The sequence below is a fragment of the Euleptes europaea genome, chromosome 5, assembly GCF_029931775.1.
Source record: "Euleptes europaea isolate rEulEur1 chromosome 5, rEulEur1.hap1, whole genome shotgun sequence".
NCBI classification, from domain to species: Eukaryota; Metazoa; Chordata; class Lepidosauria; order Squamata; family Sphaerodactylidae; genus Euleptes; species Euleptes europaea.
In genome coordinates, this window is record NC_079316.1 from 109,894,695 (window position 1) to 109,912,014 (window position 17,320).

Sequence of the window (17,320 nt, forward strand, 5' to 3'; positions counted from 1 at the left end):
GCTTCTATCAGCCGCTCTATCTCACAATGCATTAAAATGGCTTACACGAAAAGTAAACTGCCTATACCTTGGGGCATAACTTCTCATTCCTTTAGAAGCATGGCCACCTCGACGGCCTTCAACAGACAGGCGTCCATAGACGAAATCTGCAAGGCGGCCACTTGGTCGTCCGTGTCTACATTCGTAAGACACTACAAATTGAACATTTACTCGTCCGCTGAAGCAGACAAGTCCTGCAAAGTATATTAGAGGACGTCTAACCCTTATTGGGCGGGGACTGCTCTGGTATGTCCCATCTTGAAGATGCCCTTTGTCCCTCTGAGCCGAGAAAGAGCCTTGACTACTTACTGTGAAGGCTTCTTCTGCTCAGAGGGACGAAGGGCATCTTGCCCTCCCAGACGTCCATCACATGTTTGAGTTTTCAGTTTCATAACAGTTCACTACAGTCTCATGTTCAGCTACACAAACTGATAGTTCGTTAAGATAGATGTTTTTTAATTACTGTTATTAACATACACCAGAGAGATACTGGAGACAATAGAATGTTGTTTAACTTTTCTGTCAGCATTTATCTACTAATCTTATAAGGCTTGGAAAGTATTTACCTGGCTATAGGGGGCGTTTACCCTCAGAAGCCAAGAAAAAATGTAAATATTTAATCCTGCCTCCCGAGCTAAGAGGAAAAGGAAACACCCATCTTGAAGATGCCCTTCGTCCCTCTGAGCAGAAGAAGTCTTCACGGTAAGTAGCCAAGGCTCTTTCTTTCCCAGATCTGCATTGGAATCATCTCTCCGAAATTCTGCATCCACCATGCAGGTCTTCACTTGTTCTGGTGCAGTTTCTGAAGCTAACAACATTTTATATATTTTGGACAAAAGATGGTCTTGTGTTTTAGTAATCATAAGTTCAAATTTCGTGGGCTTTCTCTGCTTTGATCCTTGTAAATAGTTGGTTCTTAACGCATGTAGTATTTGATGTATGTATGAAGAACTGAACTCTGACTTACAAAAAGTTCATGCTAAATTAATGTTGTTTGGTCTTTAAGGTGACTTCTGTTTTATTTTGGTACAAGAGACGAACGCGGCTGCCCCTCTGGAATTTACAGAGGCTTTCAGCTGGGTCCCACATAATATTGCTGTGTTACAGGATGGCTTTCCGGTGCCTCTGTTGATGTTAAGACAGACATGGCATCTTGTGTTGACAGTTCCCACTGGCCTGCTCTCTGTCATGCATCACCTACTTTTGCTTAGGGGGGAAGCACCAAGATCCTTCCTCAGGTGCACATTTTTGTTTGTTTGTTTCAAGTGTAGAGTTAGTAGAATAAGGCCATTTATGCATGGCTGTTTCCTCACGGTCACCCCACCGACTTTTTTGGGGCTTTGCTTTGATTATGCATGTATTTTCCGACCGTCAGAAGTCGCCTTGCTTTCCCCTCGTGTTTCAAGATGTTTCCCCCCAGTTTTCTGGATGCTGGCTAAACACAAATCCAGAAAACGCAGGCAAAATGCATGGGTGGAGGAGGGTGGGGTTTGGAGAGGGGAAGGGACTTTAATGCCATAGAGTCCAATTACAGATGTGGATTCAGTTGCTCATATGGAAAGTTGCTTATACTGGCAATTGCTCTTGCCCCACTATTTTAAGAAAAGCAATTAAAATTATAGCAGCGGCGTTATCAGGATCCTTGCTGAGATCAGCCAACTAGGGTTGTCATCAGAAGAGAACGTAAACACTGACGCAAAAGCCACTCTTGTCTTGTGATTTTAGGACGTTACTGCATTCAGAAAGGAAATTTGGAGTGCCCCTTTTTATCACAGAGAATTCATGCTTGTATGAAGTGCCCACGTGACAAGCTGAAATAACAAAGCCCCCTCTTTATCCACAGCAAAAAAAGCATTGATTGCCACAAAAACTCTGAAACTGAGCCAGCTGCCCCCCACATAAGTACACATTTTCTCATTTTATAAAAACACAGAACCACACCTTGTAACTGAGGGTCAATCCCAATCCAGAAACCAATTATATTTATTATGGGGACTGCATCTTCCTTCAGAAGCAGTTACTGGAGTTGATAATTCCCATTTTTTTTCCACATTAGCTGGAAATTTGAGTCAACTGTAAGGGTTGCTTCCAAAAGCATGATAACTCGAAAGGTTCATGTAGCACTTTTCAGGTGTTCAGCCCCCTGTGGGATGTGACCCTTTTTTTGCATGTAAAAGGCCCCAAATTCAATCCCTGTTTTTTGCAGTTACACGGGATCTCAGGTATCTAATTTGGAAAAGACTTCTGCCAGAAACCTTGGCAAGCTGCTGCTAGATATAGTGGACAGTACTCGACAATTTAGTGAATTAAAAAATCTTTCTTTTCCTGAAGTTCCAAGTAGTCTTTCAAAAAAATATACGATTATCATAAAATATGTTATAGAAACAAGATGAAACCCAGTAACAGTAAAAATAGAAACAGAAAAATGTAACTTTATAGAATATGACTTTATAGAATACAAATATCACTCTGAACGAGTACAGAATAATTCAGCAAACTCTGTAACAGACAAACAACACTCCCTCTTGTATTTTCATCTGACCCTCGGAACTCCATCAAGAAAGGTGCCAGGAGGATTATAAGGGAACAGCGATCTGGAGCTGTGGTGCCACCACTGAGAAAGGCCTGATCGCCAGTCTCACTTTAAACCAGGGGTGTCGAACTCATTTGTTACAAGGGTTGGATGTGTCGTAAATGTCACTTGGTCAGGCCGGGCCATGCCTCGCCAGCCCAGATCGAGAGTGGGGGAGGGTGGCTGGCTCGCAGGCCAGATAAGAGCTATCAAGGGGCCGGATCCAGGCCCCGGGCTGTATGCTTGAAACCCCTGCTTTAAACAATCAGAAGAGCCACTCCAGAAGGGCTGAATAAATGGGCAGGTTCTTCTTGTACAAGAGATCTTGCCGTTCCCTGGATCCAGATCATGTTACCTATGAGATCTATGATCAGGTTACCCAGTGGTTATGTAAATTTTTAAAAGTTGTTGGGGGGCGAGGGTTAACCCTTCCCCCAGAAAATTGACATTGCTCCCCTCTCAGCTGCTCATGTAGCGGAGAAAGACCTGTAGCTCTCTTTCTTTAACTGTCCACTTCGAAGCCTTCTGTTGGAGAAGGGGTGCAAGGGGAAATGGTGAACCCCACCCTCAACTGCTGTCCCAAAGCTCCTGATCCAAGAATGGGGCACAGCTGCTTTTTTAATATTAAAAAAATGGAAAATTGAATCATGGATCTCCCAGCTAGCAATAAAGTTTGTTCCTCTGGTATGTTGCATGAAGAAAGTGAAACTGGTAGATAAGCATATCAAGCTGCGAATGGTGAGGGGGTCTGCTGGAGTATACTGAGGCTAAGCTTCTCCGTGACATTTTTCTTTTGAATCTCCAAGAGGACAGGGAAGCATTTCTGAATCAGCAAGAGGGCGAGACAGTCGTCATGGTGTAGTGGTGAAGAGCGGCAGACTCTAAGGGAGACAATCGGGCTTGATTCCCTGCTCCTCCACGTGAGCGGCGGACTCTGATCTGGTGAGCCGGGTTTGGTTTCCCCACTCCTCCACATGAAGCCAGCTGGGTGACCTTGGGACAGTCACAGCTCTGTTAGAGCTCTCTCAGCCCCACCTACCTGACAGGGTGTCTGCTGTGGGGAGGGGAAGGGAAGGTGATTGTAAGCCGGTTTGAGTCTCCCTTAAGTGGGAGAGAAAGTCAACATATAAAAACCCAACTCCAACTCCTCCTCCTCCTCCTCCTCCTCCTCCTCCTCCTCCTCTTCTTCTTCTTCTTCTTCTTCTTCTTCTTCTTCTTCTTCTTCTTCTTCTTCTTCTTCTCCTCTGTCCCACCGTTCGACGTCATACTGCCCAGCAAGAGACGCATCCAGTGAGACAACAGTTGGGTGTGTTTTGTCTCACAGTCCACTGGGGGCAGACCCAGTCATGTTTCCAACGTGGCAGCAAGCCGTTTCTTTCTTTTTAGCTTAAAAAAAACCCTCTTGTAATTTGAAGCAGGCTGACCAACTCAATTGGTATTTCCATGTATCATCTCAGGGAGAAAGGAAGAAAGAAAAGGGAGGCAGGAGAAAAATGGCTCATCTGGACTCCATTTCCTTTCTCTGTTTTTTAGCAGCTGCATCCAAAGTCTATTTCCAACTGGAAGCAGAAGCTCAGCAGATCGGCAACCAGAGCAGCCCCACCGCTTGCTGGTTTCCCCAGTTGGCTCAGCACAGTGCCGTGCCTGGCAACCAGTGGGAGCTTGGGAGGCAGGGACATGAGGGGATGGGCAGGGTTGCATTCACCATGATGTCACTTCCAGGAAAATCCAGAAGTGATGTTGGGTAGTTCTAGGAAATTCCAGAAACTGTGGTAAACCATAGAGTTAGTTGCCAGTGTTTCCTAGAGCTACCCAACATCACTTCCGGGCTTTCTCTGGAAGAGACATAATGGCGCCTCGATGCCAACTTTTTTGTGTTTTAAAAGTTTTTATTTTTTTTAAAAGAATAAAAGGAGTGAACATTAAAAAGGGGTAGGGGGATGGGGGATTACAATAATGCATCAAAAATCTTGTATCTACTGTTCAATTACATAAATAAATATATGATGCCAACTTTTTTGGTGGTAACGAGGGTTGTTGGTGGAGGCTTCCCACCATAGCAGGAGGCCTGATGAACCTAGCAACATGCTGTGATTCTGAAAGAGCACAAGGGAAGAGTACCAAGTATGATATTAGACCCAGAATTCCACTTTCTGAGAATCTCTGCAGTCTCCGGTAAATACATACATATTAGGTAAATACACCTAATATGTATGTAAGTGCCATCAAGTCGGAAGTGATTTATGGCGACCCCAGCCAAGGGGCTTTTGAGACAAGTGTGAAGCAGAGATGGTTTGACCTTTGCCTTCCTCTGCAGAATCTTCCTGTTTAGTTGTTTAGTCTGACCCTGTTTAGCTAACCATGAACTGGCTAGATCAGGTTATATCATGCCGCCTCCCCCTCTGTACGTCACTTACGACCTGACCCTTTTAACTGGAGATGCCAGGGATTGAACCTGGGACCGTCAGCATGCCAAGCAGAGTCTCTGCCTCTGAGCCACAGCCCCCTCCCTTACCAAGCATGTCAAATTAAACCACAGTTGGCCTACAGCTAGTGAACCATCACAAGACCAGCTCGTACCCGCATATCTTCCCTTCAGATTCATCCATGCTCCTTATCACGTTTCTTTGGTTTTCCTTTGCTTCCAAAAACTGCATGAGGACGAGAGGTTGCTTTGGGAAAAATCCAACAAGTTCTTAAGAGATAGCAAACGTCTCCACTGGACATGTTATAAAATGAGAATGAATTCTTTTGAATAACAAACGCATAGTTAAATTGTGGAACTCCCTGCCCCTGGCTGCCAACTTGAAAGGCTTTAAGAGGGGAGTGGACATGTTCATGGAGGAGAGGACTATCCATGGCTACTAGTCAAAATGGATACTAGTCATGATGCACACCTATTCTCTCCGGTTTCAGAGGAGCAGGCCTATTATTTTAGGTGCTGTGGAACACAGGCAGGAGAATGCTGCTGCAGTTGTCTTGCTTGTGAGTTCATAGAGGCACCTGGTTGCCCACAGTGTGAACAGACTGCTGGACTTGGTGGGCCTTGGTCTGATCCAGCAGGGCTTTTCTTATGTCCTTATGTTCTTACGAATACTAGTCATGATGCATACCTATTCTCTCCAGTCTCAGAGGAGCAGGCCTATTATATTAGGCTTTGTGTAACACAGGCAGGAGAATGCTGCTGCAGTTGTCTTGCTTGTGGGCTTCCTGGAGGCACCTGGTTGGCCACTGTGTGAACAGACTGCTGGACCTGATGGGCCTTGGTCTGATCCAGCAGGGCTTTTCTTATGTTCTTAAGTGCATTGAGAATATTAGATCTGACTTGTTCCACAAAAGGGTGACCTACCAATCTGAGATCCAAAGTGACAAATTAATAAATGACTCTTCACAATCTCCAAAACTCAAAGACTTTACCTTATTACTCAGGACCCTGGGGTGCACATTTCAAATCATGCACTGCCAGTGCATTTCCTGAGCTAACCTTGGCTGTGGTGGCATTTATCTCCAATTCCATGCGATTGGCTAACGTGCATGACATCTTGCACAGCACATCGCAACGGATCTGCAGTTCTTTGGAAATGTCTCTGTTTAAAAAAAAACCATCCAGGACAACTTTTCTTAGTCTCATCTACGAGATTTCACTTCAGGAATTACAAAAAAGAAAAAGCATGATTGGCATCCCCTTACATCTGAACAACCTTGAGCCAAAATACAATACATTGGTTTGCCAGGGACAATCTAAACGACCTGTTATTTTATATTTCATAGCTCCTGTGACGTTTGTTACTTCAGACATTGGAGGACAAGCCTATTTGACGATTCTGCTGGCAGGGTACATACAGCGCCCACTTGAGCTTGTGCGCATCTTTTACACGAACACATGAAGCTGCTTTCTACTGAATTCAGACCTTGGTCCATCACAGTTGGTATTGTCTACTCAGACCGGCAGCTGGTCTCCAGGGTCTCAGGGCAGAGGTCTTTCACATCACTTACTTGCCTGGTCCCTTTAACCGGAGATGCTGGGGATTGAACCTGGGACCTTCTGCATGCCAAGCTGAGGAGCCACGGCCCCTCCCCTGAAACACTACTAACTGTCAGCTCAATTAAGCGTTGTAGCTCCGCGCCAAAACATTATAGCTGAGATGTTTGTGAGATCTGCCGTGCACGGCTTAATTCGAATACTGCAGCATTCCCCAACTCTAGATTTATTGGCTGCAGCTCAGTTCGTCCTTCGCAACATGACTTTAATCAGCATCTGGAAATGCATGTAAGCATTTCCTGGCGAACTCTGCCAAACTGTAGCACCAGGTCACCGCTGTAGTAATCAAACACCCTTCTTTGTATTCCTGATGAAACCACAACGTTGGGGAGATAGTTCCAAATGCGGCACATGGCTCTAGAAGAAGTCCATTTCGATCCCATCGGATTAAAACCTCTGCTGTCCAGTGTATCTGAGGGAATGCCTTCTCCCTGTATTATCCTCCCCATAACCAAAGGACATCTGGGGGGATCTCTGCTTTGCGTTTCCTCCTTTTGGCAACTAAACTCATGGGGTGATTCAAGCCAAGCCTTCTCTACTGTGGTGCCAATGTTGTGGAATATTATCCAGGGAGGCTTCTGGAGCCAAAACCATGCTGGAGATTTGGGCAGCAAGTGAAAACTATTGCGGCGCATGTTCACTGTCTAGTTTAATTGACTTTCCTCCACTGTTTCAATCTCTGTTTTTAATATACTAGTTTATTCTGAGACTCAGAAAGGAAAAGCACGTGTACATCAAAAAGAGGCCTATGGTGCTACAAACATGCTTGGAGCACCCTTCCGAATGGGTGTCTATCAACAAATATTTGGAGGGTGAAGCTGCAGCAGCTTTGCATGCAGAAGTTACCAGGATCAATCTCTGGCATCTCTTTTTCTTCATTGAGTACATTTTTATCCTGTCCTTCCTCCGAAGTACTCAGAGTAGTGTATACTGTGGTGTAGTGATTAAGATTGGTGGTTTGGAGCAGCAGAGGCTAATCTGGTGAACCAGGTTGGTTTCCCCATGCCAACACATGAAGCCAGTTTGGATGACCTTGGGCTAGTCACAGTTCTCTTAGAGCTCTCTCAGCCCTACCTACCTAACAGGGTGTCTATTGTGAGGAGGGAAAGGGAAGGTGATTGTAAGCCGGTTTGATTCTTCCTTAAGTGGCAGAGAAAGTTGACATATAAAACCAATTCTTCTTCTTCTTCTAAATGTCAAAAGCAGGTAAAATGTCATTAATGTCATTAGCAGGCATGAGTGGATTAGGTGTGATATGCAGAGGGGTAGTAAGCTTGGAGAAATTAGCATTGGTAATGAGACAGGAATCCCTGATCTCTGTTCAATCCAGGAGAATGCATTGTCTTGAGCTTCACGTCCTCTGATCCTCACAGGGTATCTATTGTGGAAAGGGGAAGGGAAGGTGATTGTAAGCTGGTTTGATTCTTTCTTAAGTGGCAGAAAAAGTCGGCATATAAAAACCAACTCTTCCTCCTCCTCCTCGTCTTCTTCTTCCTCCTCCTCCTCCTCCTTGGTTTTATCATCACTGTCTCCCAATGAGATTTGTGGCAGAGTGAGAATTTCTCACCCCAGCCACTACACCCTGTTACAGGGATCCAGTGTGGTATAGTGGTTAAGACTGGTGGTTTGGAGTGGTGGACTCTGATTTGGAGAACCGGGCTCCCCACTCCTCCACATGAGCAGCGGTCGCTAATCTGGTGAACTGGGTTGGTTTCCCCACTCCTACACATGAAGCCAGCTGGGTAACCTTGGGCTAGTCACAGTTCTCTTAGAGCTCTCTCAGCCTCACCTTCCTCACAGGGTGTCTATTGTGGGGAGGGGAAAAGAAGGCAGTTGTAAGATGGTTTGATTCTTCTTTAAGTGGTAGAGAAAGTTGGACCGTCGAGGGAAAGTTCCTTTCCCAGGGAGATGAAATTCAGCAAGCCAGACGGCCGTTTCGATTCTTCAATTCTTCCTCAGTTTCTCATCCAATATCTTCCCAAAATAATAATGTCCACTCAAACTCTTTACGTGGTATATCCTCTCACAGAAAGGATCTGGACATACATATATTATTATACACAATACTAAAGCAACTTTAAGACTTACCTGAGTTATGGACTTGTATAGATATTGTTTTGAACCGGTTAACACAGTTTACTGCATGCTCACTTTGTGGCAAAGTGGTCACTGTATATTATTAGAAACTTTTATGTTGACTAAGGTTACTTTTTGACAATTTTGTTAAGCAAATAATAACACTTTTGAAAGACTGTGGTTGGAAACTGTCGGACTTTTGCTAATATCTAAGTGTACACAGTGGTGCTTATTTCCTACAGTACCTGGAGGTTGGCAATCCTACCTGCTAGGCAAATGCCTTCTTGGCCCCACCCACTTTCTAAAAACACTTTGCAGGTGCTGGGAAAGGTGTCAGAAGGCACCACAACACCCATGGACGCCATGTTGGAGACCCTTGACCGAGCAGTTCAAACCACCAGTCTATTATTTTTACTGTGCTTTTAATGGGATAAGCATTGACTCATGCACCATTCCCATGGATACAGATCTCTGGGTAGGGCACACCCAGTATCTTGCTGGCTACATGTTTGCATGTTCCAAACTCTTTGGAAACCGAATACGCCGGTTTATCCCTGGAGCATTTGGGAGGCAAAGAAAAGATACACACTCGATGGTCCATTTGCATTCCCATCAGAGGGAGACGGCTCACACACGTTGTTACTTTTTCAAAGCCCCCCCCCCCCAAGGCCAGGCATGATTGAGATTCTGCAGATGGATACTTGGGGAAGAATTGTCCTGGGGAAGGAAAAAGACCTTTCGTGATACTGATCGCTGCCAAGAAATTTGGCAAAATCGCCCACGAGACACCAATAGCTTGGCAACTGACCAACCGGAGAAAAGGGGAGGGCGGGGAGGGGATTAAACACTTCAGAAATCTCCTTATGGCCAATTTGTGGTTTTGGCAAGAAAAAGCGAAAGGTAGGGTGGGGGGGATGATGTATTGCTATTACTGGCGTTGCTTTCGCTACAGTTCCCAGAGCAGGAGGATTGTGTCTCATTGTGTGTCCGTCTTGGACTGTGCCATGAATAATGAGGGAAGGCCGTCTTTCTGTGTCTTAGAAGTGTTTGGGGAGAGACTCTGGGATGAAAGACGCGGTGGGTGATGCAGCAACAAAAAAAAAAAAAGCCAATGCGATCCTGGGGTGCATCAACAGATGCATAGCATCCAGATCGCAAGATGTCAGAGTCCCCCTGTACACCGCATTGGTCAGGCCGCATCTGGAGTAGTTGTGTGCAGCTCTGGAGGCCTCACTTCAAAGTGGATGTGGACAGAACGGAGGTGGGTGCAGAGGAGAGCGACAAGGATGATCCGGGGCCTGGAGACCACTGTGTGAACAGACTGCTGGACTTGATGGGCCCTGGTCTGATCCAGCAGGGCTTTTCTTATGTCCTTACGTTCTTGTTTTGAAAGGACTGAGTTTCTTCTTATTACTATTCAGTTTGGGACATTTTATCTGGTTTCTGTATTTTCATGTGGACCTCCAATACATAATGCTTAACAGAGCAGACTAAGAACGATTCCTAAAACACGGGTGATGATGCAACCCATTTATTAGCCATATGAGACTTCCCATCTGGTTGAAACCACGGCACAGCTGCGATGGTCTCCGTGACTCTCTCAGCTTCCCCCTGGGAGGATGGAGCCAAGCCAGATAAGATGCTGGCCATCCAATGCTGCAAGAGTGCTGTTGAATTTTACAGTCCTCAAGTGACTGTCAGCTAGAAAAGGAGGAGACCGCTGCTTGTTCAGCAAAGTTATCTAGATGGTGCTTCTCTGCTTGGTCTCACCTCATGGTCTCACTTGCCCGGCCACCAGTGGGAGGATTGTGGTGGGGGCAGAGTCCTGGGAGAAAAATGAAGATGGAAAATAAAGCCTTGTTAACATGCTGGAAGTCCTGACCATGGAGTTCCTTGCGATTCCTAGAGCTACCCCCGCCACTTCTGAGTAGATCTAGGAATCATCAGGAACTCTTTGGTCAGAACACGGGGTCATCTGCTGAAGCTGGAGGGTGAGAGATTCAAAACAGATAAAAGGAAGTATTTCTTCACACAACGCATAGTGAAACTGTGGAACTCCCTGCCCCAGGATGTGCTGATGGCTGCCAACTTGGAAGGCTTGAAGAGGGGAGTGGACATGTTTGGAGGACATCCATAGCTACTAGTAGAATGGATACTAGTGAAAGCAGAGCTGAGTATGCACAGCAGAATTCTAGTTTGGCTGCTTGAGGAATAAGTTCACACTCAGGCTTATTACTTTAGAAAAGAAATAGTTCTTTATTGTAGGTGAACTCCATACTGGATAGGAAAGACAGAGTAAAGGCTTCTAACTAATTAACTAAGCTAAGATGGAAAGAGATTGTAGAGCACATGTCCAGGCCTCATGGTGGACAAAAGGGAAAGAGAGAGAGAAGGAAGGGACCGGAAGGAAGTGAAACCCCTAAGAGTAGCATTCTGGGTAGCAAAGGGACAGCAGTGGGAGTGGTTAAAAGGAAACAAGGTCCTATCTACCCCTATATTAACTCTCTCCTGCCCTCCCCTGTAACTCCAAGGCCGGTGCTAGCATTAAGCGACATTGCACAGTCCATGCCTTCCAACAACTAGTCATGATGCATCCTTATTCTCTCCAGGATCAGAGGAGCAGGCCTATTCTATTAGGTGCTGTGGAACACAGGCAGGACAATGCTGCTGCAGCCGTCTTGCTTGTGGGCTTCCTAGAGGCACCTGGTTGGCCTCTGTGAGAACAGACTGCTGTACTTGATGGACCTTGGTCTGACGCGGCAGGGTTTTTCTTACGTTAACTTTCCATACATAGATGAGGCCTTGTTTTTCTTTGTAATTTTTCTCCCCAGGACGATCGCGCCCCCACCTACGGCCCTAGTTTCTTACAATTTACCAGCTGAGCAACAGCGGCCAAGGGTTGTAATAGGCTGGAGGTCTCCCGTCATAACTAGGCAAATGGGAGCCATAAGCTCGCCCCACCTCCCAGGACTGAATCCTGCTTTAGTCTCCCTGCATGTCTGGTCTGAGGTTTCCAGGACATAAGCCTGCCCAAAGTTCTTTTCCCTGGTTCAGCTACGCTGCCTGGGTCCCATCATGCCCTTTACAGATTGTACACTGAACAAAAACTGTTTATTTCCTTTTAAAAAAAGTTATAAGAACCTAAGAAAAGCCATACTGGATCAAACCAAGTCCATCAAGTCCAGCAGTCTGTTCGCACAGTGACCAACCAGCGCCTCTAGGAAGCCCATAAACAAGACAACTGCAGCAGCATTATTCTGCTTGCTTTCCATAGTACCTGAAATAATAGGCATGCTCCTGTGATCCTGGAGATAATAGGGATGCATCATGTCTAGTATTCATTTTGACTAGTAGCCATGGATAGCCCATAAACAAGACGACTGCAGCAGCATTATCCCGCCTGTGTTCCACAGCACATAATATAATAGGCATGCTCCTCTTATCCTGGAGAGAATAGGTATGCATCATGACTAGTATCCATTTGGACCAGTAGCCATGGATAGCCCTTTCCCCCGTGAACAAGTCCACGCCCCTTTTAAAGCCTTCCAAGTTGGCAGCCATCAGCACATCCTGGGGCAGGGAGTTCCACAATTTAACTGTTATATTTTATTTTATAGGCAACAGAAATGGTCTCTTTTTTGTTTTGTTTTTTGTTACCCATAGGTAGTAAAACACAGGAAATAACCCAGTGTATTCCATCTTCTGCTTTTAGCAGGACCAAGTGTGCCGAATGGATTTTTTTCTGACGTTCTCACATGCACAAAACAGCACGCGCTATCACCATCAACTATGGGATTTCAGAAGCCTGCCAGATTCAGGTTTTCGTGCCAAACACCTGCTTTTCCTTCTACTCAGTTCTGTTTGGACCATATACCAAGACACTGCAGAAATTCCCAAAGGAAGCCAGACATTTTCCTGAAGTTGTGAACTCCCTCAGCTTTTGAAAAGCTTACTTTCCTTCTGCGAGCTTTCTACCCCCTCCCCATAACGGAATGGTTGCCATATGAATGGGAAACAAAGAGGCCTTTGGCCTATTTAGGCTGCTGTGGGTTACCATCCGCCTTTGGGAAAAGACATTTATTCCCCACAGGCATCTAATGAACAGCAAATGTGTGATAATTTTAGAAACATTTCAACACACGCCTGAATCTTGTCTGAGAATCAGGCTAAGGTTTGTTGGGAGAATGGGGCATTTGTTCGTGTATCTACAGTCAGGAACGCCCCCTTTATATGGGGGTTGTAGCAAAACATCAGTTTGCAATTTTACCCTGGGTCTGAAGAAATGAAGCCGGAGCTTTTTAACATTTCATCTCCCGGCACTAAGTTAGTTGAATCGACAGAGCGCCAAGAGACCAAGCGGCCTGAACTTTAATTTAACCATCATGCATCTGCTGGGACTGGCAGAGAGCCGATTCTGCAGTGGTAAAGGAATCTCTTTGTGACACTGATATCCGGAAGGGGATTTCAACATTTTAATTTCAGAACATACTGGAACGAAACCCTTGTGTTCAAAACGTGAACGCTGACATGGACTGGGAAGGGGAGGGAGACGTACTGGAAGCAGGAGGGGAGTCAAGACAGAGAACATCTGTAACAGTTTATCTGTTTGCAATGCTCGAACTACATCCTTCATGAGCAATCCTAAGCAGGTCTATTAGAAATCTTACTTAGGTCTGTTCAAAGGGGCTTACTCCCCCTGAAAGAGACCAATAGTGGTTGCTGCATTAACAGTCTGGATTATAAATTTAAGGTGTAAAGTCAGAAAAAGCCAAAATGGGTAGTTTTATCTCAGGTTGCGGGGAAATTCTGGCCTGTTAGCCTAGCCTATCTTGCAGTGATATAGAGGCATAAATGCTGGTATAGCCTGTTCTTCATATTCCCAAATATTATGTTTGGTGGGGGGGGGGGTAGAAAGTGCTGTCAAGTCACAGCAACCCTTATGGGGACCATGTAGGGTTTTCAAGGCAAGAGGCTGTGAGCTGGTTTGTCATCGCCTTCCTCTGCGAAGCAACCCTGGGCTTCCTTGGTGGTCTCCCATCTAAGGGCCGACCCTGCTTAGCTTCTGAGATCTGAAGAGATTGAGCTGGCCTGGGCCCTCTAGCTCAAGGCATTCAAATGAATCCACAACATGCAACTTTGTTTTATGGCTAGGGGTTATGCCCCTCTCTATAAAACAAAACTGCAGCCTGTTGTGGATGCTTCTGATATCCCAACTGTGCAGCAATCGTGGTGTTACCCGTATAACCAACACTGCCCCAGCTCGCCAGCATTCAAAACCAAAGCAAAGAGCACCCTCTGGATCGCAGAAGTGTCCAAAAACAGTGGATGGATTTATTCCTTCCCCAGGAGAAACAGTGCTCAGCTGAGGGACACTCATCTGCTAGGTTTGCATACGGGAATGTTTAGCAACCTCAAAAGACAACAGCTTCACACAGTCAGCCCCACAAAGGGCCGTGATTCAGAATTTCCAGGAGTCGGATAATGGGATGACAACGCACAAAACAGAAACCATCTGGGCCTCAGGGTCCACATGAAAGTGAACATTTCCCTGTTTATTTGCTGCCCATTGTTGCATGTGAACAGGGTGGCCACGTTCCGGGTTGGAAATTCTGGATATTTGGGGGATAAACAAAAGGGTCCTTGATTATTATCAGCAAAATGGCTCTGTTGGGAATGGTGTTAAAAACATTGGCTCTTGTAGGTTATCCGGGCTGTGTAACCGTGGTCTTGGAATTTTGTTACACAGCCCGGATAACCTACAAGAACCAATGAACTCAGACCGTGAAAGCCTTCGACAATATGGTGGTAAAAACAGTCAGAGAAAATGCCAGGCTTGAAGCTATGCTGGATACATAGGGGGATTCCCCCCCCAAAAAAAAATGTCATGCCCTGCTACTGAATTCCGACCTTTCATTTTAAAAAGCCCCTTTGGTTGTGAAGATATAAAGGGAAATGTGCACATAGTTTTTGTCCTGGTTGCCTGGAAAGGAAGGCATTTAAGGGAGAATCAAACCGGCTTACAATCACCTTCCCTTCCCCTCCCCACAGCAGACACCTTGTGAGGTAGGTGGGGCTGAGACAGCTGTGACTAGCCCAAGGTCACCCAGCTGGCTTCATGTGTAAGAGTGGGGAAACAAATCCAGTTCACCAGATTAGTGTCCACCACTCATGTGGAGGAGTGGGGAAACAAACCCGGTTCTCCAGATCAGAGTCCACCACTCCAAACCACCGCTGTTAACCACTACACCATACTGTTCCAGAGTCTTGGTGCCACGACATAGAAAACCCTCTCCAGGTGGGGGGAAGGGGGCAACCAAAGCAGGGTAGGTGCAGGCTGCAGGAGTATTTTTGTGGGGAGTTGCCTCAATGTGTGGGAAAGGGAGTCACATTTTCCCTCATACCTGGGGATTTCCCTGTTTCATGCCCGGTCCCATTGCACGGAATTCAACACCATGATGCGTTGAGCGTGACTCAACTTCAGTATAACTTCAGAAAGATGGGTTATGAAAATACACGTATAATGCAAAACGCCTCTTTAAAATATCCAGGCCCAAATCCAGAGAGCTATTTTAAGCCCACCAAAGGACTTAGGCCCATACGTTGTCGTGGCTAGCTAGAGTGTTGAGCTATGATCTGGCTATGACCCAGGTTCGAATCCCCACTTCTGCCATGGAAGCTTACTTACCTTTGGCCAGTCACTCTCTCTCAGGCTATCCTACCTTCCAGGGTTCTTGCGAGGATAAAAGGGAGAAGTACCATATAAGCTGCTTTGGGGAGAAAGCTGGGCAGTGCCAGATTTACGTATAAGCTAAACAAGCTATAGCTTAGGGCCCCACTCTCTTGGGCCCCCCAAAAAAATTTAAAGGAAAAAAAAAACTGGATGTACATTGTGTTTCTAAAGGAATTTTTGTTTTTGCCAAATGCCAATGTGTTTGCATTATTAAGTTTGTTATGAATAAAAAATCATTTTAAGTTAGAGCGTAATAATTATTTCACTATTAATATACTTAATTGTTTTTCAGTTCAACAATTACTTTGATAAAATACATATTTTGTTATGTGCAAATGGCTTTAGATACCTATTAGGTCCATAAATTACCATATAGCATATATTCAACACAAAAAACAGCGACAATTTGTTGTTGCCAAAGGACAGCTGGACATATAAAGGGCCCCATTACCTTCAATAGCTTAGGGCCTCATCAAACCTAACTCCAGCCCTGAAGCTGGGTATCAATATCGAAATAAAACGAAATAAATGCTCAGTAGGATTTTTAATCGTTTTCCCTCCTTGAACTGGTAACCATCACCATCCCATGCCATAGCAGAAATTGCTGTTAAAAAACCCTTTCCGTTTCTAAAGTGATTTGCCACATGAGAAGGAGGGAGACTGCCGTTTGGAAAGTAAATGACGTGGGGAATGTGGACCCAGATGTGAAGATCTTTAGATTATTTCTCTAGATTTAAAAGCCACTGGCTATCCATCTGCTATCTTTAGATCCACCTAGACTGTCTTATACTAATGGATGTATACATTTTTCACTTTCTTATTTTAGGCCCGTCCAAAAGGAGAAGGCCTGACACCATACCAGGGGAAAAAACGCTGCTTTGGGGAATACAAATGTCCCAAGTGCAAGAGAAAATGGATGAGCGGAAACTCCTGGGCCAACATGGGACAAGAATGTATCAAGTGCCACATTAACGTCTATCCTCACAAGCAGGTAGGGCTGTTGTAGCAGCGACTTTGAATGATTAAGCACATACATTGGAAGAAGTGGAAAGCTGAGCCGATATAGGAATCCAGAGTACCCAGGTGCTGATGGGCCAACGCTAAGGACTGCATATCAGTCTTGTGTGCAAATTGTGTGCATGTGTGTGTTAGGTTTCTATGCTGAACAAACACTTGTCAGGGATGCTCTAGGCTGATCCTGCATTAAGCAGGGGGTTGGATTAGATGGCCTCTATGGCCCCTTCCAACTCTATGATTCTATGTTCCAACAAGTCGCCTCTTACTTATGGCGACCCTCTGTATTAACGACCTGCAAAATGTCCTGTCTTTAACAGCCTTGCAAACTGAGGGCCGTGGCTTCCTTTGTTGAGTCAATCCATCTCATGTTGGGACTTCCTCTTTTCCTGCTGCCTTCAACTTTTCCTAGCATGATTGTCTTTTCCAGTGACTCTTGTCTTCTCATGATATGACCAAAGTACGACAGCCTCAGTTGAGTTGTTTTAGCTTCTCGGGAGAGTTCTGGCTCGATTTGATCTAGTACCCACCGATTTGTCTTTTGGGCAGTCCACGGAATCCATAAAACTCTCCTCCAACGCCACCTTTCAAAGGAACCAAGTCTCTTCCTGTCCGCTTTCCTCATTCTTGCCCAAGAAATCTTACCAGTGATTTCTGTAATATGCTCAAAGAATATGTACTGGAATTGCAAGCTTCTCTAAAGAAACAAAACAAAGCGAACTACTGGGTTGGATCCAGCAATCTGTCAGTGGAAGGCGCCGAGGGTGTGGATCTTGCCAGCGTTTCCCTCTGTCTAGGAGTCCCGCCTGACCCCAGGAAGGTTGATTCCCAGGACTGTGGGAGACAT

The 17,320-nt window shown here is 45.5% G+C and overlaps 1 protein-coding gene across 1 annotated transcript in view; it reads left to right on the forward strand.

Moving 5' to 3' along the window:
- ZCCHC24 (zinc finger CCHC-type containing 24) overlaps positions 1 to 17,320 on the forward strand; it is a 169,212-nt gene that overhangs the window by 131,424 nt on the left and 20,468 nt on the right. Inside the window, exon 3 of the mRNA XM_056849792.1 lies at positions 16,286 to 16,450. Coding sequence (XP_056705770.1) covers positions 16,286 to 16,450 — 165 coding nt within the window. The remainder of the gene's footprint in view (positions 1 to 16,285; positions 16,451 to 17,320) is intronic.